Source organism: Bacillus rossius, chromosome 12 (genome assembly GCF_032445375.1).
Source record: "Bacillus rossius redtenbacheri isolate Brsri chromosome 12, Brsri_v3, whole genome shotgun sequence".
Taxonomy (NCBI): Eukaryota; Metazoa; Arthropoda; class Insecta; order Phasmatodea; family Bacillidae; genus Bacillus; species Bacillus rossius.
The window spans coordinates 12,534,096-12,561,427 of NC_086339.1; the positions used below are offsets into that span (position 1 = coordinate 12,534,096).

General features: G+C 38.1%; 2 protein-coding genes across 7 annotated transcripts in view; both read left to right on the forward strand.

Moving 5' to 3' along the window:
* LOC134537539 (spectrin beta chain) overlaps positions 1-16,715 on the forward strand; it is a 276,676-nt gene extending 259,961 nt beyond the window's left edge. For 4 of the 5 annotated variants that reach the window (XM_063378092.1, XM_063378088.1, XM_063378089.1 and 1 more), the window contains 10 exons: positions 1,984-2,081; positions 2,685-2,770; positions 3,844-4,065; positions 5,135-5,273; positions 5,817-5,955; positions 7,812-8,061; positions 9,500-9,619; positions 10,854-10,973; positions 14,097-14,128; positions 15,250-16,715. In XM_063378092.1, the coding sequence (XP_063234162.1) occupies positions 1,984-2,081; positions 2,685-2,770; positions 3,844-4,065; positions 5,135-5,273; positions 5,817-5,955; positions 7,812-8,061; positions 9,500-9,619; positions 10,854-10,973; positions 14,097-14,128; positions 15,250-15,447 (1,404 nt within the window). In that variant the 3' untranslated portion in view covers positions 15,448-16,715. The remainder of the gene's footprint in view (positions 1-1,983; positions 2,082-2,684; positions 2,771-3,843; positions 4,066-5,134; positions 5,274-5,816; positions 5,956-7,811; positions 8,062-9,499; positions 9,620-10,853; positions 10,974-14,096; positions 14,129-15,249) is intronic. The other variant, XM_063378090.1, reaches the window with a different exon arrangement.
* A 9,431-nt stretch (positions 16,716-26,146) lies between these two features.
* LOC134537540 (single-minded homolog 2) overlaps positions 26,147-27,332 on the forward strand; it is a 146,168-nt gene continuing 144,982 nt past the window's right edge. For both annotated transcript variants that reach the window (XM_063378094.1, XM_063378095.1), the window contains exon 1: positions 26,147-26,267. The gene's annotated coding sequence lies outside the window, so the exon portion shown is untranslated. The remainder of the gene's footprint in view (positions 26,268-27,332) is intronic.

Sequence of the window (27,332 nt, forward strand, 5' to 3'; positions counted from 1 at the left end):
GCGGAAGAACTAATGACGTTTGGTGGCCTGGGAGAAATGATAATAATAAATAATGTTAATGTTGTTAGTTCTAATAATGGAATCATAATCAGAATGTTAGTTAGTAAGTTATTTCTTTATGGGTATTTAAGGATTGTAGAGGACGTGGAAGGTGCCACATCTTTTGTCATCACTAATTATTTATTTTCTTGATAAATGTTATGTGTTCTATTGTTTTTAGAGTTATCTTATTTTTCTCAGTATCCTGATTTTCAATTCTTGTATAAGAATGAGCCTACTAAAAACAGTTTCCTGTTACTTAAAGCTCCATGGCTGGTTAAAGTTTTGAGTTTATATTTATCTGAGCTACATTTTGAAGAATAGAACGCCCCTCCTGAAAGTGAGACGTGACAGATATGGTGTCTTTCAGCACGTCTTTCACACAACTTCCGTCGTTCCGCTCCCGAGCTCCGCCCCGTCGTCGTAGATCTCAGTGGACGGTACTTTTTTTAAGAGTTCTGTGGTTCGGGACATTTTCGGTAACCTGGCACAAGACGAGCAGATTGCATTCAGATATTTATTTTTTCCGACTGGATTCTGGCTCTTTGACCTCGCGCTGTTGGCGTTTTTTAGTTTTCATTTCAGTGCAGTTTTTTCTAGCGGGTTACATTTCACATTTTTTCATTCCTTTTAAAACTAAATTACTTAATGTTCAGTAATCTGTAGGCCTATGCAAATACTAGTTTTTTGATGCGAAGCAAAATTCAAAATCCAATATTTAAAAAGTTCGCGACATGAATCGAAGTGCGAAATATTGTCCTCGGTGAAGCTGTGTTACACTTTTTTTTTATAAAATACAGGATTGAAGTAAAAAATAATAATTATTTAGTGTTTTGTAATGTTTGAACCAATTAAGTGATTGACCATTTAGACCCTATGTATAAATTTGTTCAATAAAAATTATAAAATAACCATGCTAAATATCAATACTGAGCATTCATAAATGCAAACTGGGTGATTTTTTTTTTACGTAACCGACTTTATTCAAGTAAAACGTATTCAACAAAAAACTTAATACTTTTATGAGCGAATCATAGGCTTCCAATGTTTTAAATATTTGCATCATATGCAAAGCTTCACAAAAGACGCAAAATTTTTCTTCACAACCGAAGCTACAAATAAAATGAATAGCAAATTTTCTGGTGAAGACTAATTGAAAATTAAAAAGAGCTTCGACCAATCATACAACCATAAACCAAAACTTTGGTGATTCAAGCACATAAATGATGCATCAATTTGGCATCTTTCTGTTTTGATATTTCATCCCTTTAAACTTTAATATATTATGCATGAAATTAGTTGTAAATGAAGTTTTTAAATAAATAAACAGTAGATACCTGGACTCTTGTTAAAAAATGTTAGTTTATAAACCAACGTAACAAATTCCTGTAAATATTACATGTTCGCCGATGCTCATTTTAATAAAATAGAAATGTTTTGGAAATGCAGTTGGCAGTGGCACCACTGAATTTCCAAACATTGCAACAGACAAAATTGTTTAAAAGTCATTGTGTTTGTTTAACAGAATTAATTCCGGTAAAAAAAAACTGAAATTAAATAAATGTTGACATGCGATTATACACCAAGTCTGAAAAATAATTATCTACGGAAAATCTCACCATAACAAAGTGGACATTTTGAGATGCTTTATCATGCACATCTCTTACCCAAGAACTGAAGATTTCATGTTCAACTTTCAACACAGGGTAACTGTTTCATATCACGTATTCACGTTCATCCCATGATCCTGATGTCATGTTCCTTTATACAATAAAAACGTAAGCATCTCTGACGTTTTATTTAGTATCATAATGAGGGGTTTTTTTTTTTTTTTTACCCCTCCATTCTTTTCTCTTGTACTGTCTAGAATTCAAGGTTCTACTGTACATGTTGAGGCTTGCATTCAGTGACATGAAGTTGTGGGATCGCGGGGGTGTGTCGCAGGAACGAAGGAGGGAAGACGAGCGTCGCAGGCAACAGGAAGTGCGCAGCCCTCGGGACGAGATCAATGGAGCTGACATTCCAGACTCCAGCACTGCCAGGTTGGTACAAGTTGTAGTAGTATTGTAGTGTGCACACTTACGTCCTCCATGTTAGTGTTTCAAAACTCTCCAAATTCAGGTACTAGCATTTTATGTTGCGTGTATCTTTTAAATAAATAATTAATTGTGGTAGAGAAAGTGACATATTAAGAACGGAAAAGGGGGGGGGGGGGGGGGGGTTGCGAGTGATACATCCCATCCTAGAAATATTAAAAAATCTTATCATTCCCACCATAAAAAGGAAAGAAATTAAAACTAAAACAGCGGGAACATTCTCCTCCCCCCCCCCCCCCCCCCCCCCAAACGTCCACAAAATTAAAATTCTGCGTATGCTCCTGGGTAGAGAATAGAATTACTACTGTAAAACAGATTTTTTTACATTTATTTTCGGGATTTCACACTTTCATTTCTTTTACACCATTTTTCTGTGGTCACACATATTATTAAGTCATCATAAAGTTCCCTCTTTTTACTCCCTTCTCAATTTCGTGAAGAGTAAGAATGTAACTATAAAGTATCCTCGGAGTGTTATTTTATTTAGACTTTATAATAAATCATCAAAGTTAATCTTAAATGTGAGATGGTGCATTTGTAACTTTCCAGAGTCCCAGCACTGGAAACACCTGAACCAGGCCCACTGCAGAAGTCTGGCAGCATTTCGCAGCTCTTTGGAGACCAGATGAGGCGGGGTGAGTTCCATCAATCAGTATTCATGTTTCTTTTAATAAACAAAAATTATCTTAGTCCAACTAACAGGTGATTAAATGGAAGAAGTTTTTAGTCAGTTTTAACATGTCTTTTTTAATTTTTTTTATAGTGGTTTGATGTCAGCATAAATATTAATACCCTAAAAAGTTTCAAAGCTTCATGTTTGTGATCCTTGATTGTGGGCCATTTGGAGAATTTTTTGGAATTAAAGTAGTAAGTGTGTTCTGTGAATTTTTTGTAGAATTTTTAAGTGAAAATTCCCTAAGTGCTAAATGGTTTCCTCATTCCCCTTCCCCCCCCTTTTCCCTTTTCAGGCATAGACAGATGGGGGCGTAGTAAAAGACACTGACTGGATTTGTATTTCAGAGGACCCGGGTTTGAATCCTGGTTCGGTCATTCTGGTAGCAGTTTTTCATGATTTACCACCAAACTACTCCAAAGAAATGGTGGGACTACTGAACTACAGGCCATGATCAGATTCTGCCTCAGTTTCCTTGAACTCTGATTTTGGGTGTATTTGTGTCTAATGACCTCGCTCTTTCGACGAGATGTTAAGCCCATGTAAAATAAAATACAAATAAAAAACACGCTTGTAACCACCACATGCAGTAGAAGTGAAACTTCACAGATAGAGGTATAAGTAGGTATAATTTTGTGTGCAAGTATGCAAGTGAGCAAGTATGTAAATCTGCATGTATGCGAGTGAGCAAGTATTCAAATATGTATGCAAGTGAGCAAATAAGTATGTTAGTGCAAATAGTATGCAAGTGAGCAAGATGCAAGTGTGCAAGTGAACGAGAATGAATGTGAGCAAATATGTTAAGTGTGCAAGTATGTGAAAGTATTCAGATGTGCACAAATGCAATTAATCTGTAACGTGAACATGCCGTGGAGCGTTCTCTGTTTAGTCCCCTCCCCCTTTTTCCTCCACGGAACGCCCCGCTCGTGATGGTTCGCCCCCTGGGCATTACGCTTTCGTGCTCTGACGATGTCATTTACACGGCTGGCTGTGAGGAAGTTTCGCCTTGTAAGTCGTCTCCCCCGCCCCCGGCAGACATAAAGCGCGCGGAGAGCATGAAGGTGGAGATGAAGAAGCCGAAGCGCACGCCGAGCTTCACGACGCGGCGGCGGACGCAGAGCTTCCGGAAGCTGCAGCGCATGGACCAGCTGAACCAGCTGCCGCCGGTGGAGATCGAGGGCATGCTGGACCGCAAGCATGAGCTGCAGAGCGGCGGGAAGAAGGCGCCCGTCCGCTCCTGGAAGACCTACTACACAGGTGAGCCGGCCACTTCTCGTCGGGGCCTCAAACACCATCACATCATTAGTATTACGTTCGAGGGCAAAATTGGAAAAATAATACATATATTGAAGGAAAAGTATAATATTTAAAAGATCATCATTCGTCATTAGAGTTAAGATTTGATTGAAAATGCTGATTAGTTTAATAATTTTATTGCATTTCAGTGCTTCGAGGTGTATTAACTTGAATTTCGATGTTATACTTGTTACCGCTCACCACATTCCGGCTAGCTCAAAATTAGGTGATGAGAGGAACATGCGGGTTATGTGGCAGGTCACGAAGAAATTCTTACTCAATGTTCGATTTTTTTTTTTTTTTTTTTTTAATTCTTTTGAAAATCACACTATAATCCGTACAACCGAATAAATAAAAATTAAATGTACATTCAAACAAAGATACAACCCAAAGCCATCTCCCGACCACGGCCTGCTCGGCCCAGTGCCCGAACGACAACCGTCCGGTCCGGTGATCAGACAATGACTGAGCTTACAGCCTTCCTCCCCTATGTGCGGGCAGTGTCCTGGGCTTGCTGACGTAGTTCTCGGCCAATCACGGCGCATGGTAACGGAAGCTTCAACGAAATTCTTACTTCTGTTCCCACAACGCAGCAATTTTTTGTCTCTTTCTCACACACCCGTGACCGTGACTTCACACGCCTAGCGTGTGAAACAAAGCCTCGGTCGTGGGGAAAAACGAAGGAGAAAGACGTCAGCATGCCTTCCCACACAAAGAAGACCACAAAAAAAAATACTTCAAAATATAAACTTATGAATTTTAAAAATAAAAACAATAAACCCAGTGAAATTTCGTTCACAAAATCTTCTAAAAAGAAAAAAACTTTACATCATTTGAAAACCTAACCTGAAATATTACAAAAAATTTGTAGCAAATGATTATTACTGGATTGCACGAGGAAGGCTGTAATCTAGATTGTTATATACTGTGTATTGATACACTTTTTTGGTGTTATTGTGGTTTTTATCGCAACTCGCTGTGTAATCGTGTCCCCAGTGAAGGGTGGTACAGTTGAAACGATGTTCTCCAGTGCTGTGCGGCCAGCTGCTGTGCTTCTTCAAGGACCACGATGACTTCCTGGCCAGCAAGGCGGCCACTTCCCCGATCATCGTGTTCAAGGCACGCTGCGAGAAGGCAGAGGACTACACCAAGAGGAAGCATGTTTTCAGGTTAACATCGTAGCTTCAGAATAGTCGCCTCGTGGATGGAGATGGGAAAAACATGCGAGTTCACTCGTAGTGGTTTTTTAGGCTCCAGTGAATCCTGCATTCAATTCAATATCAAATTTTTTTTTTGCAGTTATCAAATATTTTTCTAATTAAATCCAAACGTGCTGCATGCTGCGTACATCTTTTATCTCTACGCCGTCAGCCCCTCTCTTCCTAAACACTTGTGCGCATACCAAGGCAGATTGACGAGATGGACTACATTCTCACGCAGCTGCATTCGCTTGTTCACATATCACAGGAGCCCTGTGTATTATTGTTTGTCGCTCTGTGTAAGTGGTCTTTAAAATTATGCAGATGAACAATTTTAGTGTTTTTTGCCTAATTTATTTTCCTTAAATTGTAGCATTATCATTTGGAAACGGAAAAAAAACAACTTATTTTGTAGTCAATGTATGCAGGATTCTTTTTTTAAATGACTGTACCAGGTCAGCAATGGGGAAGTTCACCGCACACAGTTTGTGACAGTCGTTCTCTCTTCAACAGGTTATGCTGCACTGATGGATCCGAGTTTCTGTTCCTCGCGGAAACAGAGCGACAAATGGAAGATTGGGTCAACAAAATCATGTTCCATGCGAAGTTGCCACCTAATTTGCAACTCATGAGCTACGATGATTCACATAAGGTGAGCGAAAACAGGTTCAAGTTTGTCCATTTTCAATATTGCTTTACTGTTTTTATTGATAATAAATCATGTTTTTTTTTTATTTAAACTACTATTATGCAGATAAAACCCTTTTTACACTTTTTAAAACACCTGGGGAAATAATAATTCAAAAGACATCTGAGTAAAAATCAGGAAATATTAAAAAATGAGTTTTTAAGTATTTATTTATGGGTGTGTGAAATATCATTAAGAAATAATTACATGCTTAAAAATCTTTGCCTTTTGTTTTAAGAGGTTTGCATGGCTGATATCTCTAGAATATTTTGAAACTCAGCATGCAGTTTTATTATCTGATTATATGTTTCATTAATCCATAGGTTATAATTTAAGTTCATTTAATTTTCCAATGAAATCTATTTTTGATGTAATAATTAAAATAATGTAATTTGGTCATCACTTTTTTTAAAAACTACCTTTTTCTTTTTAATTATTGAGACCATGTAATACTAGTTCCTAATTTGCTGTCAATTTTATCAAAGATTGCTGGTAAGAGTATTTGACTTTTTCATGTATCAGGGAGAATGTTTCAGTCAAAAGGGGGTGTGCAGAGCACAGTAGTCAAGGGATCAGATATCACTTGTCTCCCGTCAAGACGATCCGGTTTCAGATTCCAGAAGGAGTCAAATACGGATTTTTCACAATGTGGAGGGTGTTTCCTGTGTCTTCAGTTCTTCAGGGATCTTTCATTTCCCATATTCAGCCGCTCCACCATCAATTCTCTGACCTCGTATCTTCATCCCTTGTCGTGCTTATAAAGTCACCGATATCGACAGGACGTCAGCTGTTTCTGCCTGATGACAGGAACAGATGCCAGTTTCCCGAAACGTCACGACTGTTTTGTCACATAGGAAACATTCTGTGTTCGTCGGTGTTGTCGTCATCATGCTGCCCATAATACTTGTCTAGGTACATCGTTGGGTTTATCTGTTTGACGACACAGCTGATTTTGTGGGTTTATGTTTTCATCTTAATTACTTAATTTGCATTGTTGAATTTTTTCCATGACAAACAGTGCAAAACTGTATGTCCAAAAATTGTGTTAAAAGGACGTTGTTTGTTTTGCTCGGAGAGGAGGCTAGTAGGGATGTGCGAGTACATGATATTTTCGGGTATGGTTCGAATCCACAATTGCCCGAACCCGGAATCGTACGTACATGGATTGGAACAGTATTATGAATATTCACGAAAGTTATAAATTAATTTAATACGGCTCAAAAATACTAGCAGTGAAAAACAAAATTAGGCTACTATAACGTAAGTATTTATAATATGATGTATCAAAGAAAGATATGTAAATTAAATAATTAACACAGTGAGATCAAAAGAATTTCGAGATTTCGAGAGCTTAAACTATAATTACGAATTTCGTCATACAGCAAACTATAAACTAAAAACAATTACATACCTACAAGAAAAAAAAACGTCTTGGCTATTTATTGGAGAAAAAATGGTTTCGTTTGCCGAAACGTTTATAAAACTGAGATTTCCCTGTGGCGTGCAGTTTATTACGATTGAGTTGGAGAATCGAATACGTTTTGGTTTTCATACTTTAAAGTGTTTATTATTAACTAAGATTACAAAATTATACACATTTCAATCTCAGTGTAATAAATAATTGCCAGTAGTTACAGTTATAAAAAAGAGAACACACGTTATTTTTAAATTAATCATTTTTTTTTTAATTATTCTGTGCTTAGTATTCGGGATCGGATTCATATCTCAAATATTGCCAGGGATTCGAACCGAACTGAAAATCAAGGATTCGCACATCCCTAGAGGCGAGGTTTGCTGATGCGTGCGGGTGCCTTGTCCAGAGCCCGTCCATGCAGGGCCGCCTGCCCACGCTCGGCAGCGAGGCCCACGACGGGGACGCCAGCTCCGCCTCCAGCCGCGGCTCCAGCCCCGAGGCGCGGCGGCCGGCCGACCTCACGCCGCAGACGCGCCTCCTGCAGCAGCTGGAGCGGTCGGGGGAGCGGCCGCCCGTCCCTCCCCGCGGGGCGCCGCCCCCCGTGCCCGCCCGCTCCCCCTCCACCGAGGTCGTCACGCTCCGCCCCAAGCCCGCAGGTCTGTCCGCGAGCTGGTCCCGCCAACCTCCTTTATTACATTACATTACTGTAATACCTCCAGGCAACTTCCGGGATGGTCTCTCGCCGCTGGTTTTGCACCCTGCCGCAAAATTTCACGAGGGGAAGTGAGGGCAGCAAGAGTACGCGCGTCTAAACTTTGTGCCGGCAGTGTAGGCGCCATTTATTATTCCCCCCCCCCCCCCCCCCCACCCCACCCCACCATACCACCCACCCCACTCCCGCCCGTGAGCGCCGTTGTTGTTCTTCGGCCGCCAAAAAGCCCGAGCGTCGCCCTTCTTTCGGAAATAGCCCGGACCCACCCTTTTCTCCCCCGACCACCGCCGGCGACACTCTGGCTTCGGACGGCATGAGGACTTGTTCCGTCATCGCGAACGAGGCCACCGCTTGCAGTACAGTCTCTGTGGTAACGTGGCTTTGAGCACTTGTTCACCAAGGTATTAGATACGATAGGTGCAGTTTCTCCCGTGGAATAATCCTTTATTTTTGCTGGTTGGTGGTGCCAGACTGTTGATATTTGAGTAAACATCAGGTGGTGTTGATGTGTTTTAGCTTGATTAGTAGAGACAAAACTTTATATAGTTTTATTTTTATAAAAGCTGTTTTGTGATAGTTACTTTACCAAAATAGTGGTAAATTTTATATACTACATTTTTACAATAAAATAATTTGTAACATATTGGTCTAAAACAGATGCATTCAGAACAATAAAATAAAAAATTAGCTAGCGTTTGTTGTTTAAAAGTTATTCGCTAAGAAATGCTTGCAAATAATAATAAAAAAATATGTTTTTTAACCATGCACTTTGGATAAAAAAATTTTGTCTGGAAATTAGTCCTTGAACTTAAAACATTAAATGATAATGTTAATAATTCAATTATTGTAACAAAGTGTTCTCATTCAAGTCAACATTCATAATTTCGTGGCATTACTGTTATTGTAAATAAAATAAACAATTTAACCATGTCTGTAATGCTAGCAGTGCAATGGTTTTATTTAAACTTTTGGCCTGTTCTCAGTACATTTTGTTAACATTTTTTTTTTTACTCCTGAGAAATGTGATTTGCAAAGGTCCCTCTCTAAGAGATTCAAGCAAACTTTAAAATTTTAAGAGATTTGTTATACTGGATGTTAATTTGAAGGCAATCAATCACGTGTTAAATAATCATGTTAGAGTTTATTATTCTTTGTTCAAAAAAAATACTTTAAATTTTAAGAGAATTAAAATATTTTAGTCTGTATTTATTTATTGCAGATGCATAAAAATTTAAAAGTATCAACAGGCAAATACCTTAAAAAAAAACATACATAAAAAGACCGATCTTACTAAAAAAAAAATTTTTTTTAACTGTTAGAGCTTGACTGTCTGTGGCTTCAAACTCGTAAATGTTTTTTTTTTTCCGCTCCCCCTGGTACAGAGATGGAACACGTAATATCGTCTCGGCCGCAGTCCTACCAGCCTCCCAGGTCCGCGCAGAACGGTGGCCCGATGCCTGACACCTGGCGGAGGAGTCACTTGGAGGGTGGCCCCGCACAAGGTGTGTGTCGTCCGTGTGCTGCCGACACGCGCCCTCGGCCGTGTCGGGACTCATTCTGAAGCTGTAAATAAGCGCGGAGATGTTCAAAATCACTATTAATTGGCTGTTTTTTGTTTTAAGCTCTGTGAGTGTGGTAAATAAGCGTGGAAATGTTCAAAATCACTATTAATTGGCTGTTTTTTGTTTTAAGCTCTGTGAGTGTGGTAAATAAGCGTGGAAATGTTCAAAATCACTATCAATTGGCTGTTTTGTTTTAATCTCTGTGAGTGTGTCCATACTGTCTTTTCTTCGGATGAATGGCCCAAATGTGGTCACAAATTTGAGTGATATTTGTTGATTTTGTTGTGTTTGATCTTTTTTTTTTTTGTGCTGTCTCTTTTAATGTCTGTTCTGTTGTAAATTGTAAATATTATTTTCCAAAATTATTTACATTCGAAAGACCAATATAGATTTAAGGAATTACATTGTTTCTGATGTTTGAACTTATTTTGCACTGCTCCTTTCTATTATCCAACTAGCCATTACTTTATTTTTACTTGACACATTCGTTTTTTTTTTATCATGATTTATTGTAAAACTTTATTATTTTATTTGATAAGTAAAATATTTATTAATGTTTTTGTGACGAAGGTAAGAAAAGAAAACTAGCTTGTGAATGTTGTAAAACCTCTTCGGCTCAATGGTTCAGCTATTAATGGTTAAGAGGCATTAGTAGGTCTTTCCATCTTGCAGGTACAAAATATTTTGGTACAGCTTGCAATTCTGTATTAATTTTTTTTGCCTTCATATGGCTTAGGACTTGGATTTAACTACGTGTTGAAGTCGACCCTTGTGAACTGGTGTGATTATCATGACAGTTGTACTACCCCGCGTGAAATAATAAGTTATTTCCTCACAGCACTTAACAGACTATAGTCTTGTCAGTAAATATGTGGTTACAAAAAGGTGTAGGATGTCTCAGAGATTTCATCTATGCTTCGAAAACATTGGGATAAATAGTTCAAAATTATAATTATAGCGAAGAGATGAAAAAAATCCAAGATTGTGGGGCCTAATCCTCCTTAATTATGAGTTGTTTTTTCAGCGACGTTAGAACCGCTTTCATTTGTGTGTCGTTCATATGTATTGTTTGTGTTGTTGGCTAGTAACCTTGTAGTTTGTGGGCGAAGCTTCGACGCGGGTTGGCAGTGTTTGTGTGCTAGTGTCGCTGCTCACAGTGTTGTGTCGTCCTTAGAGCTGCCTCCCCCCTTGCCCTCCTCGGCGCCTCCCAGCCAGGCGTTCACGGACGCTCGGGCCGCCTGGACGCTGGACCATCACCACCACCACCAGCCGCCCCAGGGTCAAGGCAACGCAGGTGTCTCTCTCGCCCTTCTCCCCCCTTCCCGTCCTCAAGAGCATGCGGTGTGGCCGGTTCGCAGCTGGTCAAACATTTCTCAAAAAGCCTACCGTGATCTGATTGTGTGTCTTCCCCTCCTCGTGTGCCGGGATCCGAATTACTGGAAGGTCTTTAATCCGTCACTCCGTGGTTCGGCACGTTCTCCAACCTGGCACCAATCGAGACGATCGCGTTCGTAATTCCTTTTTTCCGACTTCCAGGTTGCATTACTGAGCTGCTGGAATTTTTAGCTTGTTCTGAGTTTTTTTGTCTGTTATGTTTTCGACCGCAGCTGTGGGCCGATCGGAGCGTTCCTTTTTTTTTTTCTTTTTTTTTTTTCTGGTTGGCCTTTTGGTTTGGTCAAGTAGAGGCAGGCTGCAGACCTAAGTTTTGAAGATTTCTGAAGAACGGTTCCCGTATTCTGCTTAATTTGTATCCATTTTCTCTATTTATGTTCGCGGGTGTTTTTTTGCCAAACCCTTCCCCCCCCCCCCCCCCCCCCCCCCCCCCCCCGAGCCAATCACAGAAGCCCAACTACGATTGGCCAAACCAACAGGCCAAACAGAAGAATGAAAGGAAGGCTCTGATTGACCCACAGTTTCAGCCAATCGGGAAACACTTCCCTCTCAGGCGAGAGTATCAAAAGGCAGGAGAAACTTGCAATAACCTCAGTAAGTAACTGCTCCCTGATGATGGTGACTGCAACGTTGATCAAAATATCGGTAATATATTCGCCTATGGCACGGCTACAACCCAAAAGCCAAGCAACTTCAGACAATGAACACAAAAGCTTGCGATCTTTGTTAACCTTTTACTGTACTTTTTTCCACCTGTCAACCACCTAATACAGTGAAATTTTCAGATAAATAACTTTATGATAGTGAAACCCCCTAGTGAACCTGAAAATTTCTACCATTTATGTGTTGTGTTATTGTCGTAGTCTTTATTATCCATCAATCAATTATCATCCATTAACATCCATCATTACTATTGAAGTATGTAATTGAATCAGAGTGAATTCCTTCTTTAAGTAAAGTAAAGGTACCTCTTCAAATGGTACAATATTATAAACTTGAATGTTTAACTGGGTTTATATACATTCTGTGATGATAGTACCATTAAAAAAAAGTTGAGTTTGTAGGCATGTTAATACCTGTACAATATTTAAAAAACTGAGAAATTCAAAACTATTGTTCTCCTTATTTGCTGCTGACTAGACTAGGCGTAATTGAGACAGTTTTTACCTTGTATTACTGCATTTAAGTGTTAAGATTTTTATTTCAGTGGCTCAATTGAGAAATGTTTTACTAGCTGTGAATCAACCACATATACCCACTGCATGTCGTAATTATTCTGTGTGCTTGGGGCGGTATCCAGGGCACTATCTACATACATTAACTAGAGCCCAGAATAATATTTACAAACTACATATATCTTCAGCAAGAGTTATAAAACATGTACTTTTAGGTTCAATACGAGGAACAGACTTGTGAAGAGAAATAAGATGATATCAGATGTTTTGTAACTGAGGACATTTTCCAGGTATTCTGTACTCATAATACATGTACATTCTCAATACTTGTGTAGTTTGGCTATAATTGATTTTGCGGGCCACCTTAGAACTATAGATGAATGATAAACTTCAGGTAAGCAGGAATTTGAAAACTTTCAAACTATAAAAAGGTATTGCAGAATTGCCACAAAAATATTATTTGCTGTTTTTTCCAGCATGCAACATGAGATCTGAATGCAGGTTTGAAGAGCTTAAAGCTACCCGTCTTGAATGACCTGTCGTTAAATCGGTGGCAGACCCAGTCTAGAATTTTAGGAGGGGCGGATGACCAGGGAGATTTTGAGGGTATGGAACACCTCCCAGTTAAAAGGCTATTTTAACACATTTCTGGCATCTTGAAAAGTACAGTAGCGCTAAAAAATTTTTAGAATTTCACCTTTTTTTAAAAGAAAAAATTAAACTTCTTCAAATGTTAGGTGCTGTCTGGAGTGGATTATTTTGATATCCCTCCCGGCTTATTTAGTATGTTTTTTTTTTTTTTTTTTGTTGCATGGAGTCCATGCACTCGGTGGTATGTATGCTGCTGTAGCACTATTCTGAATGTAGTGGTTTATAAGAAAAAAAAATCTGTGAAGAAGATTAGAATGATTTGAGACTCATCATTTCTTTATAATATGCCACCCAAAAATACTTCGATCTCATACCTGCCCAAGACCAAATGTCCTTTTTTTATTACTGAAAGCTAACTTCGTTTCACATGCTGGGAACTACCTGCAAATACAGTACAAAACATTTTTCGTGGTGCGCACCAGTTTTGTTTTGGAAAAGAGGATCAATGGTGTTAATATGTATAACCTGGCCTCTTTCGAACTGAATTTCCTGTGCATGTTGCTTTGTGCAGACTTGTATCTGGGGTACAGCATGTGTGATGCATGTTCTGGTTAGCTGCATGTGGAGGAGTTGGAGTGTTGGCTGTCATGTTTCATTGCACGCACAGAACTAATCCTGAGTCTTTGTTGCCGATGTTGCCAAATTGATCACAATATCTAATCTTGTTTACGAAATTGTTGACATATTTCTTAATTAAGTATTTATTTTGTGGTCTGTTATCAAATAGAACTTTACAAAGCATAAGTTTTTTTTTTTTTTTTCGAAAACACTTAATCACCTTCTGATCAAATGATGGTTCAATTAACTAATTTTGAAGTGATAATAATTGTGTGTGCAGATCTATGTTAGGTAATGACGTGTGTGAAATTCAATGTGTTTCAAGCAAAAATTAAAAAACTTCCAAAAAATACCTGTAATTTTTACATTTTTAGCATTGACAGTACTTTTTAACTTACTTTTATTCACTTTTTTTGCTAAGTAGCATCAGTAGTTCAGGGTATGTGTTTTACTATTTGGTGTTAATGTTGTTGGAAGATGTAAATATTTTATTTCTCGATTTGGTTATGTTTGCTTGTTCAATGTACTGCCTCAGTTACAATTTTATTTTATTTTTATTACTATTGTTTTGTATTTTAAAGTACACCAATATGGCTGTTCAATAATTATTTTTTCATTTTTTTTTTTTTTTTTTTTTTCAGTTTATGGGAACACAGTTTCATTAGCTCGACAGGTAATGCATTATTTACATAATATTTACATGTTAAAGTGTAATTTGTATCACTGATAAAACACAAGTGCGAGACCAATTGTCTATTTTACATCTGTTTCCATGTTAATCATTTGTTATCAATATTGCTGATTTTCCTGGCTGATAGACAGTTCGGCATTATAACTGTGTACTGTTTCATTTATATGGGTGATACCCACGATCTGGGAATTTAGCGAGGGGAGTGTGGGGTAATGATCAGGGAATGATAAACATAGCAACAGGTGGTTGCTCCACAGACATACTTTGAAAACAGATACTCATTGTTTATTTCTTTATTGTACAACTGATCCGTTAGCTTGTGGCTAAGGTCTCTGCCTGCCAAATCCAAGATGCTTATGTCTCTTGATTCAAGCTGGTGCCACTGAAATTAGTAGATTTTTATTAAAAATAACACCAGCGCTCCTGATAACATGAACACCTACCTTCAACCGGACGAACCAACTGTGGCATCACCAGCAGACTCCGAGAACAGCGCGAGCTCCTTGCCACGTGTTATATACAGAGCAACAGGCTGTTGCTATGATTATCATCACTGACCATTACCCCGCTGTCCCCTTTTTCAAACATCCAGAACTCTGGCGTTGCCCCTACTTACATCATAACATTTTTTTTTTAAATGTCAAGGTGTACTAAATTAAGTTATCTACGATTTAAATGGTGACAAATTGTTGATCTCAAGATTAACACAGTTAATATTCTTCAGACAGCTTCACAATTGATTCACATTCCGTTTCATTGTTGTGTTTTGTATTAATTAAACGGGTTAGGACAAGTGAGAAGTAATATTTTTCTTGTAAGATGTGATATTTGAGTTTAAGGTACATATTATGTTGTTTGATAAACATTTCTCGTTGTCTAGCTTGTGTGGAGCTATCACTCAACTCTGCAAATTTAATCCCCATGATTTCTGAACGTTTTGTTTACCATACATTATGTAAAGTTGAGTAAAAGTAGATCTGTAAACGAAATAGAAAATAACTTTGCTTTTTTTTTTTTCTTTCATGAGCTGAATGCAAGGCTTCAAAGCGAAAGAGGATGAGTGTCTAAAGTCATGTAAGTCACGTGCCTGCGTGTGTGCGCAGAACTCCGACGCGGGCGGATCGCGGCCGGCGTCCCTGCCCCCGTACGTCTCCCCGCCCCCCGCGTCCGCCGCGTACCAGGCGAGCGGCGACGCGCAGAGCTCCTCGGAGAGCGAGCACCAGGCCCCGGCGGCGCGCAAGGACAAGCGCTCGGGCGTGCTCAGCAGCCTGTTCCGCAAGAAGCGCGCCACGCACCTGTAGTCGTGCTTCCCGGCGCTCCTCGCGGAGCGCGCGCGACCGCTCGAGATCGCCGTGCGGCAGTCCGGCGATGTGTGCGCGTCAGGGGCAGATCCGAGGGAGCGGGAACAAGGGGAAACACCTCAAATCCTCCCCATGCCGAATCTAAGGCTTTTCTTCTGTTCATAAATTTTTTTTTTAGTAACCATGATAGCATCCAGTCTTATTCAAGAAATCATTTAAAAACACGTTATTTTATGTAACTGTAAGTGAAGAATATTGCCTCGCAGTGTTAAATAAAGTGTACAAAGTATTGAGTCACTTTGTAAGATAAACTGTATTTCCCCTCCCGCAAAGCTGCTGTCCGGGTTTGCCCTGACACTCGGGTTTCCCGTGAATGTTGTTGCTGGATGTCCAGACACGTTTCAGTTCATTTTGTCATCCTTTGTCATCAGTATTATTTATTTGTTTTGCGAAAGCATTTGCACTGAATATTTATCCACGTATCATTTTTTTTTTTCTGGGAAATTTATCTGTGGCAACTAATCAATGTGTTCACAAAATTTTATATTTTTTTTTTTTTTTTCAATCTTGCTGAATACAGGCACTGGATATCCAGCATTTTTGATTTGTTCTCAACTCATTTTTCATTTAGTTGGTTGTTCATTAATTTCAAGTAAAAAAAAAAAGACATTTAAATATCTTGTTCACCGAATGATAAATTAACTGACTTTCATCGAAAACTGGTCTTCGAACACCAATCGTGACTCTTTGATATTTCAATTTTGGCATGACTTTACAATATAAAAAAAAATTGTTATTGACCTACAATATGTTTTTAACAAGTTTCAAAACCATAACATTATGAAGGCAAAATAATAAATACATTTTGTACTTGAAACTTGTATCGTGGATATAATTTCATTTTTTTTAATTTTATTAAACTTAACATTACGTCAATATATTTAAATACTTTGGCAGCAAAAAAGTAGATGTTTGTTTCATTGAGGGAGTGAAATGATGACGGCGGTAACTGGCCGCGCTCGGCCAGGGATAGCAACTTGAGTTGGTGGTAAAGTGCCATCGGGACATTTAAATGGACTCTTCTCGCCTATCAGTTACTTTTGTGTATAGATGCAAAAAAAATGTTATTACTGTAATTTGTAAGTAAGCATTTGTATAAGAACAGTTATAAGTGTATTTAACATAAATTGTTGTATAGACAACTAACTTCAGTTATGGTACAAATAATGTAAAGCTTATGATACTGAAAATAAAATATGTAGTATGTGTAAGATTTTTTTTTTATTTATTTCAACAGAGTTTTCATTGGAAAGTGGCTTTAACTTTTGAATACTTTCAGTAATTTTTTTGAAGATTACTTTGTGTACTTCCTCCCCCCCCCCCCCCCTTTTTTTTTTTTTCTTAAATTTTATTTAAGGATGAGTCTTGCTCATCAGTGATTGCACTTCTCACAGTACTCAAAGTTGTTCAGTTGAAACTACACCACAAATCTTAACAGAGTCTGTATTGGAATACGACAAGAAAGCACAGTGAGGCCTCTCATTTACACTTCTAGTTTGGTGGCGAGATTTGCTGAAAAAATGCAGAAAAGTGTACAAAGAAGAAAATATGTACAATGGATCCCTGTTTTTTTGGTTTTAGTGTACCCCTAACTGTTTCATTTTTATTACAATAGTTTTATTTTATCCCCTTCCTGTATTATTAGTAAAATATTAGCCTGTAATTCCAAATTCCTTGGTTTTTTCAAAAATTTTAAAACAAGAATTTCCATTGAAGTATGTTAGCATTATAAGCAAACACTGAATTCTCATTTGTACAAATACATGCAACAGACACTGAGTACCTGTACATTGTTCAGTAACTAGACAGTAGGTATTTTTATGTCATTGCTGAAAACACTTATGTTTGAGACATGTAACATAATTTTTTTTATTGATATGTATTTTTTTTTACATCCTGTCAACTTTTTTTGCATGCTGCACGCACATCATAAAATCACACTCTAATCATTTTTTCATAATGTGCTTAAAGAAGTATAACAAAAAATATGATGATTTTAGATGTTTGCATGAAAGTAATGAATTAAAAATCTATTAAATTTATAGTGGTTGCTGAATATACTCAAAAGTTATATTAGTAATTGTAAATGTGTTGATAAGATAAAATATTTTTGTTACATATTACCCAAGGAAAATACACTGTGTACTAACAGGATTTTTCTGAATAACACGGACAATGCCGTAAAGTGATATTTCTAAAGGAATTGTGCAACTTAAAAATAAATTTTGAGAACACTTACTTGCAGCGAAGCAACAATTTTATGAATAAAATGCTTGAAGTAAAAATGAAAACATCCCCCACCCCCTTTCCTATCTGCATAGCAAAACAATGTTTTGATTACAATGAAGTTCAACGCTTATTTCCTGCTGATGTGTTGGTACTATTTTGTTTATCAATATTCACTTCATGATGGAAGCTTTACGATTCTTCCTATAGAGAATATTATAGCATATTAGCCTTTATACAGCTAAGAATTGTTTTGCTATCCAGTTGCTAACCAGTTGACTTCAAGTTCGGAACAGACACCCACTCCATAGACTAAAACCTCCATGATTGACAAGTGCATCGAAATGAACACAAAACATGGTCGTCTTGAAACAATACCTCAAGTAGGCAATTTTTGCAAAAATCTTACATAACTAGAGACCTGCAAAATTCGTGGGTTCAATGACTCTACTACACTCTACACACTCGGGCAAATCCCACCTGTTCATTGGCTCATGACTTGTGAGTCGTCTCGACCGAGTGTCTGTGATTCGACACTTCTTTGAGCGAGGGTCTCTAATTGGCCATAATTAATCTAGATTAATAGTGAACCAGGGGTAGAAGCAGCGCTAAGGTATAATTATTTGAATTGTAGCAAATCACGAAATGAATCCACGTATTTTGCAGGTCTCTATACATAACAGTCAGATGCCATTCTTCATCCTTCACTTTACTCCAATCTTCTCCTCTCTCCTGCACTCTCACACTCTGTTGCTTGGACATGCGTGACTGCGTGTTAGCAGCTAGATTGTACACTTGGTCATTCGAAAACATAAAGTTGTGTAATGTTAAGAGTTTTGTTCCATGTCTCAAGCCAAAGCCTAGACACCTAGTCATGCTGGGGATAAACATGCAGTTAGAGGGCCGTTCATCGTGTTCTTTGCTGAAATCAGCATCTCAATCGTGCACTATCATCCATTGTGGACCGGCCAAGAAAAACAAGAGTTGTCTTTCAATTGCCGAGGTCCACATTGCGTTTCATTGGCTCGCTGGCAGGCCGAGCTTTGTAATTGTCACAACCATTATACATTCTCGCATCCACAGCATCATGAACTTGGAAAAATACAACAACCAATCCTACACCTACCTATTCTACACTGCAGAAATTAAATTATCAACACTGGCGTAGTGTGTGCCTAGCAGGCGGCACAGAAGAAACTGCATCCACTGGGATTCAAACCCATTTCCCCTGATCTCATTAATTTGCTTATTTTGCCATTTTAAAATTGTACTTGGCAAAGCACAGGTTTGAGCCCTGACCACAAAGCCTCCTGCATGTTTTTATTTAGTACACAGTTTGTCACATTCCAGGTTGACCCGGCTAAGCAACCCAGAGTTGTAACAAGACACTTTAATCACTTGAAAAGTTTATGTTTATATATGATGATTCTGAAGTTTCATTTTTAATTTTGTTTAGTTGCCAACATCAAAGATAAATTATTACCTTAGAATAAAAGTTTATTATGTGGTTGCATTAAAAATGAAAGAGTTCAAGGCAGAACGAAGTTGTCTTCCCTTACAAAGGTGACAACAAAGGAGAGACAACCAATCACAACATAGATCCACAAAAATGACCATATAAGGAGAAATACTGGAAAAATGTTTTTCTCTGAAAATCTGGGAAGACACTTCACACCACCTCAAGGCTCGCTCTGATTGGCTGGCGAGGCAGCACCCAGTGAAAGTTCTGGTTCATTGTTGCACAGTCATGCGCTGACGTGCTGGTTTTGCCAATAATTTGAGGTGTGAAATATAACTTGCTGGTGACGGAGTGTTGCCTGTGTCTTCCTTCTTTTTTTACTTTTTTGGAACCTAAAATGTTCTAGAATGTTACAGTCTTACTACACATAATATTCTTTAGAATTTGACAAAATGTGATTAATACATATGTTAATTTTAAGTGATTAAGTAAATTACAGTGAAACAAATAATAAAACACACTATATTGAGCTTTGTAGAACCTAATCCAAATCAATATTAATATTAAAGAACAAACAAAATAAATGACTAAAATTACTATACACTATAGATGAAAGATGAGTACAAAATAATGATCAAACATTAAAAAAATATCAACATAAAACATTCTCAGTCAAAGTGTTATTGGTAGTAGGGGGCAGAAATTCTTCGATGTTAAAAGTTAAAGTCATTTTCCTCATCCAATTTACCATCATCCTTATTTCACTTCGACACTAAAGACGATAGCAACTGCTATGACCAGTACAGTTTTCCTTCAGGCAGTAAGAAACTGAAAATTTTCATGAAATTTTTGTTTCTCTTATATCCACTGAGAAAGTATAAACAAATAACAATATTTTCTTTAAAACATTTATGTTTTTAAATTCAATTGTAGGCCATTTTCTACTAATATTGCTTGGAAGTTAAACATATTAGACAAAAATTTTTATTAATCCATAGATCGGCACTAATGAAAGAATTAATACATACATACTAGCTAATAACCTGCAGCTTCACGTTGTGTAATTTCAGGGTATTACTGATATTTTACCATTGTAAGAAAAGTATGTTATTTATACCATTGAATATTCACTTTTTATACCAAACATTTTTTTCTAAAGAAATGGACATTAAATTGTCAGGTGTATAAAAGAATTAATTTAAACAAAACAGTTTAGGAATGATTTTATCTAAATAAAGTCATCACCTAATTATTTTTTACCCACGACTTTGTGTGGACTTCAGAATTGGATCCAGAGGGAAATAAGATAGATGAGTCTGATTTGTACTGTATGTAAGTTTTGTGCTACATTGCCATGGTAGAGTCACAGAATGTATATTGTTTCTTGATCTTCATAAATTAATGCAATTAATTATATTTATGTAGATAACATTATATGAATTATTATTTTCCTCCAGTGTGTTTAAATAAGTTTTGGGCACTCGATCGATACTCTTGAACGTACAGCTGACCAGGCGAGAAGCAGGGAGTGTACAAATGAATTTCTGTCACTTTCAATTTTTTGGCTGTGACACACTGTGCTAACTTTAGTGGGAATTGCAGCCTCTTAAATTGTAATGGCAAATTACTGGGAATTATTGGGATGTAAGAGGAATCAACAAACACAAACTAGCTACTCCGATGAGAATAAAATAAAGTCCGTTCGCCAGCACCTTTCACATACGTATCACCAAAATTGGTACGCCAACCCTCAGCTCCAGTTTGTAGGAAGACAGGTGACAGACGCACCATTTATTTAGCACATTTCTTTCAATTTCAAAATGCCACATCCATCACTTACTTTTTTTTTAGGATGACCGAAAAAGCTCAGCTCAGCAGCTCACAGTTAGGACACCGCAAGTATCAGGCAGTCATGACCAGCAAGGAGGTAGCCAGGCCGTCCGCTTGCAAGCTACCTTCACACCTGCTTATAAGCGCCTGATACTTTCTGTTACTTGGGCATCGCCAGCTAAAATTTAAAATGGCGACGGTCGCTTTTCGACGCCGGGCTTAACTCGCTCTTTCGTCACCGGGTGTACATCATGCTTTCACACGACGAATCCTAGGGTGCAGTGTGGCCAGGAACGTGAATTAATTTCCGGTACACCCGTTTATTGACGTGGCTCGCGGCAACAAACCGCTGCCACTTCGCTCTGGTATCAGGCGAACATGTCGCAGCAGGAGGTTGGTTCATTTCCCTCCGCGCCAGAGCGATATTCTGGTGCGTGCGCAGTAAGTATACGTGCAAGGAACTATTCTATTACTGTACGAGTGAAATATTTATGCTACACGTCCACCAGTAGTAAGTAAGAGGTGAAGTAAAAAGTATCCAGTCAAGTATTTTGTTACAGTGCAACTTGCTACCACAAGTCCTTATCACTTTAATTATTGGAAGTAAGCATAAAGTAATAAATACTTTTTTTCTATACGGTTTTAAAGATTATGTAAGGGAATTTTATTTTAAAAAAATTGTTTTAGCCATGAAATAAAAAAAATTGCATTTAAATCACTAATATATATTTGGAAGTTGTTTACTTATCTTCAGTTTCTTAAATGGTAACCTAGAGCAGACAATAATGAAAAAAATAAAATGTGAGTATTTCAGTACTTGCCAGTGATGTGTAACATACAACCTCGGTAACAAGCAAATTCACGTGTTCTCATGTTGAAAATACACATATCATACGAAACTTGGACACGAAATTCAACGGAGAATTCTTTAAAAAAATAATGCCGACCGTGATAAATATGCGAAGATTGTTTTTTCAACTACATTTCTCGACACAAATTACACGTCCCTGTAGTTTCCGCATCCGCCGCTAGATATTCGCTGCCGGAGCAACTACGTCGACTATCGAATCATTCAATTTGCAGAGCGTTTATTAAACTATGTAATGAAACGGCTCCGGTAAACGCGAAGAACACTTGAAAAAAAAAACTAAACCTCTGTTTTGGACATGATTTTCGACAAGGAATAAACAGTTAGTACTATAAAGTGAACTTTGTGCTTTGTGAAATTTGGTTTACGCCATCTGCCACAGATAGCACCACCGTTATTACACATTTCCATTCCATGCGACTTCCGTTCTGTTTACGTATTCCGAGAGCTAAGACGTTATACATCAAAAATTAACATCTTTCGTTCAACATCCAAGGTTTAACTAAGTTACCTTAAAGCAGTCTTAAAAGGGAAACTAACCTGGAGCGAGACATATTTAATTGGTACCTGGACATTAGTGGATGCAACAAAAACTTTTTTCGTACTCCAATATGACCCCCTTCGTTACCTCGCTGTTGTAAATAATTACATTTGAGTCAGTGTTCAGTTACACTTCGTGGCGTCACACCAGCGATGTCCTGTGGCGTATTTGCATCTCTCTTCTGTACCTCGTAGATTTGCAGTGTTCTTCTTGCTTATATGACGCTGAATTGGCTTGGTGTGGATTTTAAGTCTTGTGAGGAAAACTTTACATTCTTTGCACTATATGTATGGAGTATAAAAACTATTACCATCACTTAGTTAACAAAAATATGGATAAATTTTTGTACTTCATCACTGTTTGTTTATTATACTTTTTGTGCATTCGTTAAATAGTATATTAAAAGTAAAAAAAATTATGTAAAAATTAAAATAATATCCCACTCATAAAATAGGAATCAAAAGTTGTCCTACAGTTGATGTGTAGGTGACTGATAATAAATAAACATGTTCTAATTGTTTTACAGCCTACTTAAATTTCTTGTGGAATTGTAATAATAATCTTATACCTAATAGTAACAAAGCATAAAAAAAACTTTTTACGTCTAACCAAAGACCTTTTTTTTCTCTCTCCCGCATGTGTGTTTATCTTGTTTACAATGTAAAACATAACTCGGAAGTCGCAACTCAGCGTAGTTTCTACGAAAATACAGTTATTTCGTTTATTTCGAGCTATTTCTTCTTTAAAAAATTGGTTGTCTGTAAAGTCGGTTTACGGACGATAGTTTAACGTGACAACGTCATAACATAACATTGAAGAAATGATTGCATACTTTTATGAATAAAATTGAATAATTTTTATTATATTAACACTATTTTGTATGGATACAAAGAAGGAGTGAAATGAAATCTACAATTTAATTGATAAATTTACTTTTATTTGCACTCATTAATTCAAATATGTTTCTTACTTTAACGAAGAGATTATTTTAACTATAACGTTTATACATGTTTTCTATTTAACTTCTTCCAATCTGCGTTATTCTGTTAAGGATAGGACGATGATAGGAAAAGTAGGAAACGAATGGGAGTGTTTCAAGTTTAATGTGCCTCGAAAAAGTCAAATCGATGGTTGTTTCAATCGAGTGGAAGAGAGATATAGATGCGGCGCAAGCGTACAATGAGAGTAACGGGACACATCGTAACGGGACAATGTGCGTAACGGGACACTTTTTCGTGCGTGCAGCCGGCGTTCATCGATTTATTAGACGTTGTCACGTCAAAAAATTCCGTAAATTTACCGTAATTTCTAACAGTGAATAGATCCGGAAATGAAGTGGATCCATTTGGCGTCGGGTTGAAATTCATATTCCTATCTATTTATTCTCTACCCGCTTGAGTTTTCCTATTTGTTGATACCGTACAGCGGACTTTCCTGCATTGAGAGGTCGGAATGATCTGGGTGACCACTGCTATCATCAAAAGCAACACAAAGGTACAAATGTTTGCAGTCTACCTTTTGAGCAAAAGAATCTGCGAAATTTCCGTGTCCGTGAAGGAGGGTAAATAGCCTAGGGGCTAGGCAACCTGTGTACCATAGCTGTCAAACTGGCTGCTCACCGCACAGCTATGGCTACTGAGATAACTAAGAAAATCAGTACGTGTGATAGCAATACATACATTATTACCTATAGCCTGAGTCTATGCCAAACGCAATGCAGAACACTTGTAATGGTAAGTGTTGATGCATGTAGGAGGATGCACAGTTCTTCGTTATTTCAGATAACTGGATCTCTATGAAAAATACGCTGGATACCGACAGCTGAGTTCTGTGTTTATTTGTAAACAAGGTAAACACATAAGTACATGAAAATTATCTTTGCTGTAGACTCAACACATTTTTGAATGTAATACATAACATAATTATTATTGTTTATTAGTGTTCAAAGTACGTGAACTCAGCGCCCATATAATTAAGAGTTCCAGAAAATTGGAAGGAAAAAACTAATTAATAACTCTATGAGTTATTCTTGTAGTTCATTCGCATGTAGTTTCTTACCTTTAGATCTAGTCGATTCGGAAGTATCTATGCATTTTTTTTTAAAACCAAACTTATTCCTTTTACCCGCTCGGGCCAAGATCTCTCAAGGTGGAAAAATAATGTCCTTATCATACCAAAGGTACGTATATATTCATTCTTTTCAGAGATCACATATTTTTAAAAAAAACTTAAAACTTGCCTCCTTTTAACCCCCTTGAAAGATGAAGTTCTATAACAAACAAAAAAAAAATACTCTATGTAATTCTACATGCAAGTTGTTCTTTCTTATTTTCTAACCCCTAGTTCTTACAGAATCGGAAATGTTAATTTTTCGTTTTAAACCCATAGGTACTTAACCTTTTTACCCCCCTGAGGGGTTGATTTTCGTAAAATGGTAACATAGTGGTTGCGATTTTTCGTATGTTAATTACTGATGCCAAATACTTATTTTATGCTTGATTATATTAGGTGGTGTAATTACTACAGACCGGAAAAATTCGCGAATTCATTTCGCGATAGGCTAAAATACATATAGTTATACCTCAGTGCTGCCTCTGCTATTGGCTCACAACTCACCTGGATGACTCTGGGCCAATGAGAAACACCCAACCGAAGCTGTATCGAATCACAGGCTGCTACGTTGGGACGTCTCACAAGACAGCAGCCAATGAGTGGGTGGCATTTGACCGAGTGTACGTAGAACAATGGAGTTCATCCTGGAGGTCATTGAACCCGCGAATTTTTCCGGTCCCTAGTAATTACTTATCTTCAAACCATATAAACCCTTTTTTCACTCTTTAGGGGATTAATTTCTTTAAAATGGTAATTTTTTGGTTGTTATTTTCGTATGTTTATTATTTGAACCTAATGTATTTCCTCTTAGTGGATTAGATTAAGTGATATCTATCTTAAAACCGAATTTACCCCTATTTCACCCCTAAGGGGTTGAATTTAGCAAAATGTTAAAATTGGGTTGGTAGTTTTCGTATGTTTGTTATTGGTACCCAACATATTTTTCTTATGCTTCATTATATTCGGATATATAATTAAATATCTTAAAATCATATTTACCTTTTTTCACTCCCTTACTAATGAAAAAAAATATTCATCAAAATTCGTCATCTGGTTTTCAATTGATGCTGGAACGAATAGATAAACAAACAGATAAAAAAAGACAAAAAAAATTAAAAACTATATTTTTGAGTTCTAAATAGCATAAACAGCACCAAGGGTATAGGTATTTGAATTTCAGCCTGACGCGGAATGAATCCTCGAACTGTTTCCGGTCTCCGGGTGCGAGACAAACCTCTTGTGCAGTCTTGGAGCCGCGGCGTTCACTGAATAGCCGGTATCTCCGGGAAGAGATCTGGGAATAACCCCCTCCCCAACTCCCCCTTCCTTTTTTTTTTTTTCAACTTCAGGGAAAGAGGGGGGGAGAGGCGTCCCGCCATTGGTCGGCTGCATGTGGGGCCCCACCCACCCGGGGCGGTGCGCGACCAATCGGCTCCCGGCTGGGCGTGGCTTTCCTAGGAGAGGCGGCCTCCCCTCCTCCCTTTTCCAATGTCTCGCGCCTACCGTTTGCTCGGTGATTGGGGGAGGGGAGAGGGGCAGGAGGAGGAGTGGAGGGGGGTGGAGCGACGAGCCACGGCCGGTCCCGCCACAGAGCCACCCTCAGTCGTCCACGAACCTCTTGTTCGGCGGCACACCCCTTTGTCCGAGTGAACCCGCGCGCGCCGCTAATTAGCTCTGCCCGGCGGGGGAGGCAGTTCTAGAGACGGCCACTCGCGGCGCCACAGGTGAGTGACGTTACAGTCCTTGTGTCTTACAGTCTTGTCCGCCGACTGACAGAACAACTTTACACACACATTGGAACGTAATTCCGAATCCCTTGGACAATGTAAAAAAAAACTACTGAATTTTATTATATCTCCATATGCCTTTTCTTAAATTTTAGTGACGATGCCTATAAGTAGAGACCTGAAAATTTCGCGGGTTTATTTCGTGCTATGCTAAAATTCAAATAATTATACCTTAGCGCTGCTTCTGCCACTGGTTCTCTGTTAATCTGGAGGAATGAGGGCCAATTAGAGACCCTCACTCATAGAAGTGTCGAATCACAGACCACCCAGTCGAGACGACTCACAAGTCAGCAGCCAATGAACAGTTGGCATTTGCCCGAGTGTGTAGAGGATATTGGAGTTTATCCTGGAGGTCATTGAAACCGCGAATTTTTTCGGTCTCTTCCTATAAGGGACTATATAGTAGGCTATACGGACCCAGCGCTGGATTTTGCTATGGAATTCCTCGATAGGAAAAACTGCAGAGTCTTCCCATTTAATTAGTTTGACTAGTTATAATTTTTCACTTGAATTATGAGCGCTTTATTACCGTATTATTAACATTTCGGATAAGATTTCCTTTTATGAATACAATTTCAGTTTTATCCAATATTTTGTCGTTTTACCATGCAACCGATAAGCTGTTTTAATGCTTGCTCTAAACCTTTCCCAAATATTGACTTCAATAGTTCCTGCCTTATTTATATTTGAAAAATAAATGGCCTGGTGTTATGCTATCTTAGGTTTTTAGGTGTTTTGGATCTTTATCATTATTATCTAAAATGATAGCTACTACTTCGTGAAAATTAAACTGGCACACATATTCTACATCTGAGCCAATCTGGTGTTTCCGGTGAAACATATATTCTGTAGTAGGCTACTGTTCGCCAACTCTCGTGGGCTTATTTTTGCAGCTTTCGCAACCTCTTAAAATCCTGTATTAAATACAAAAATGAAGATATTACACTCCAGTTCAGCGCTTTGCGAAGTTAGGCCTTCAGGGACGAAGAGTCATTGCACTAG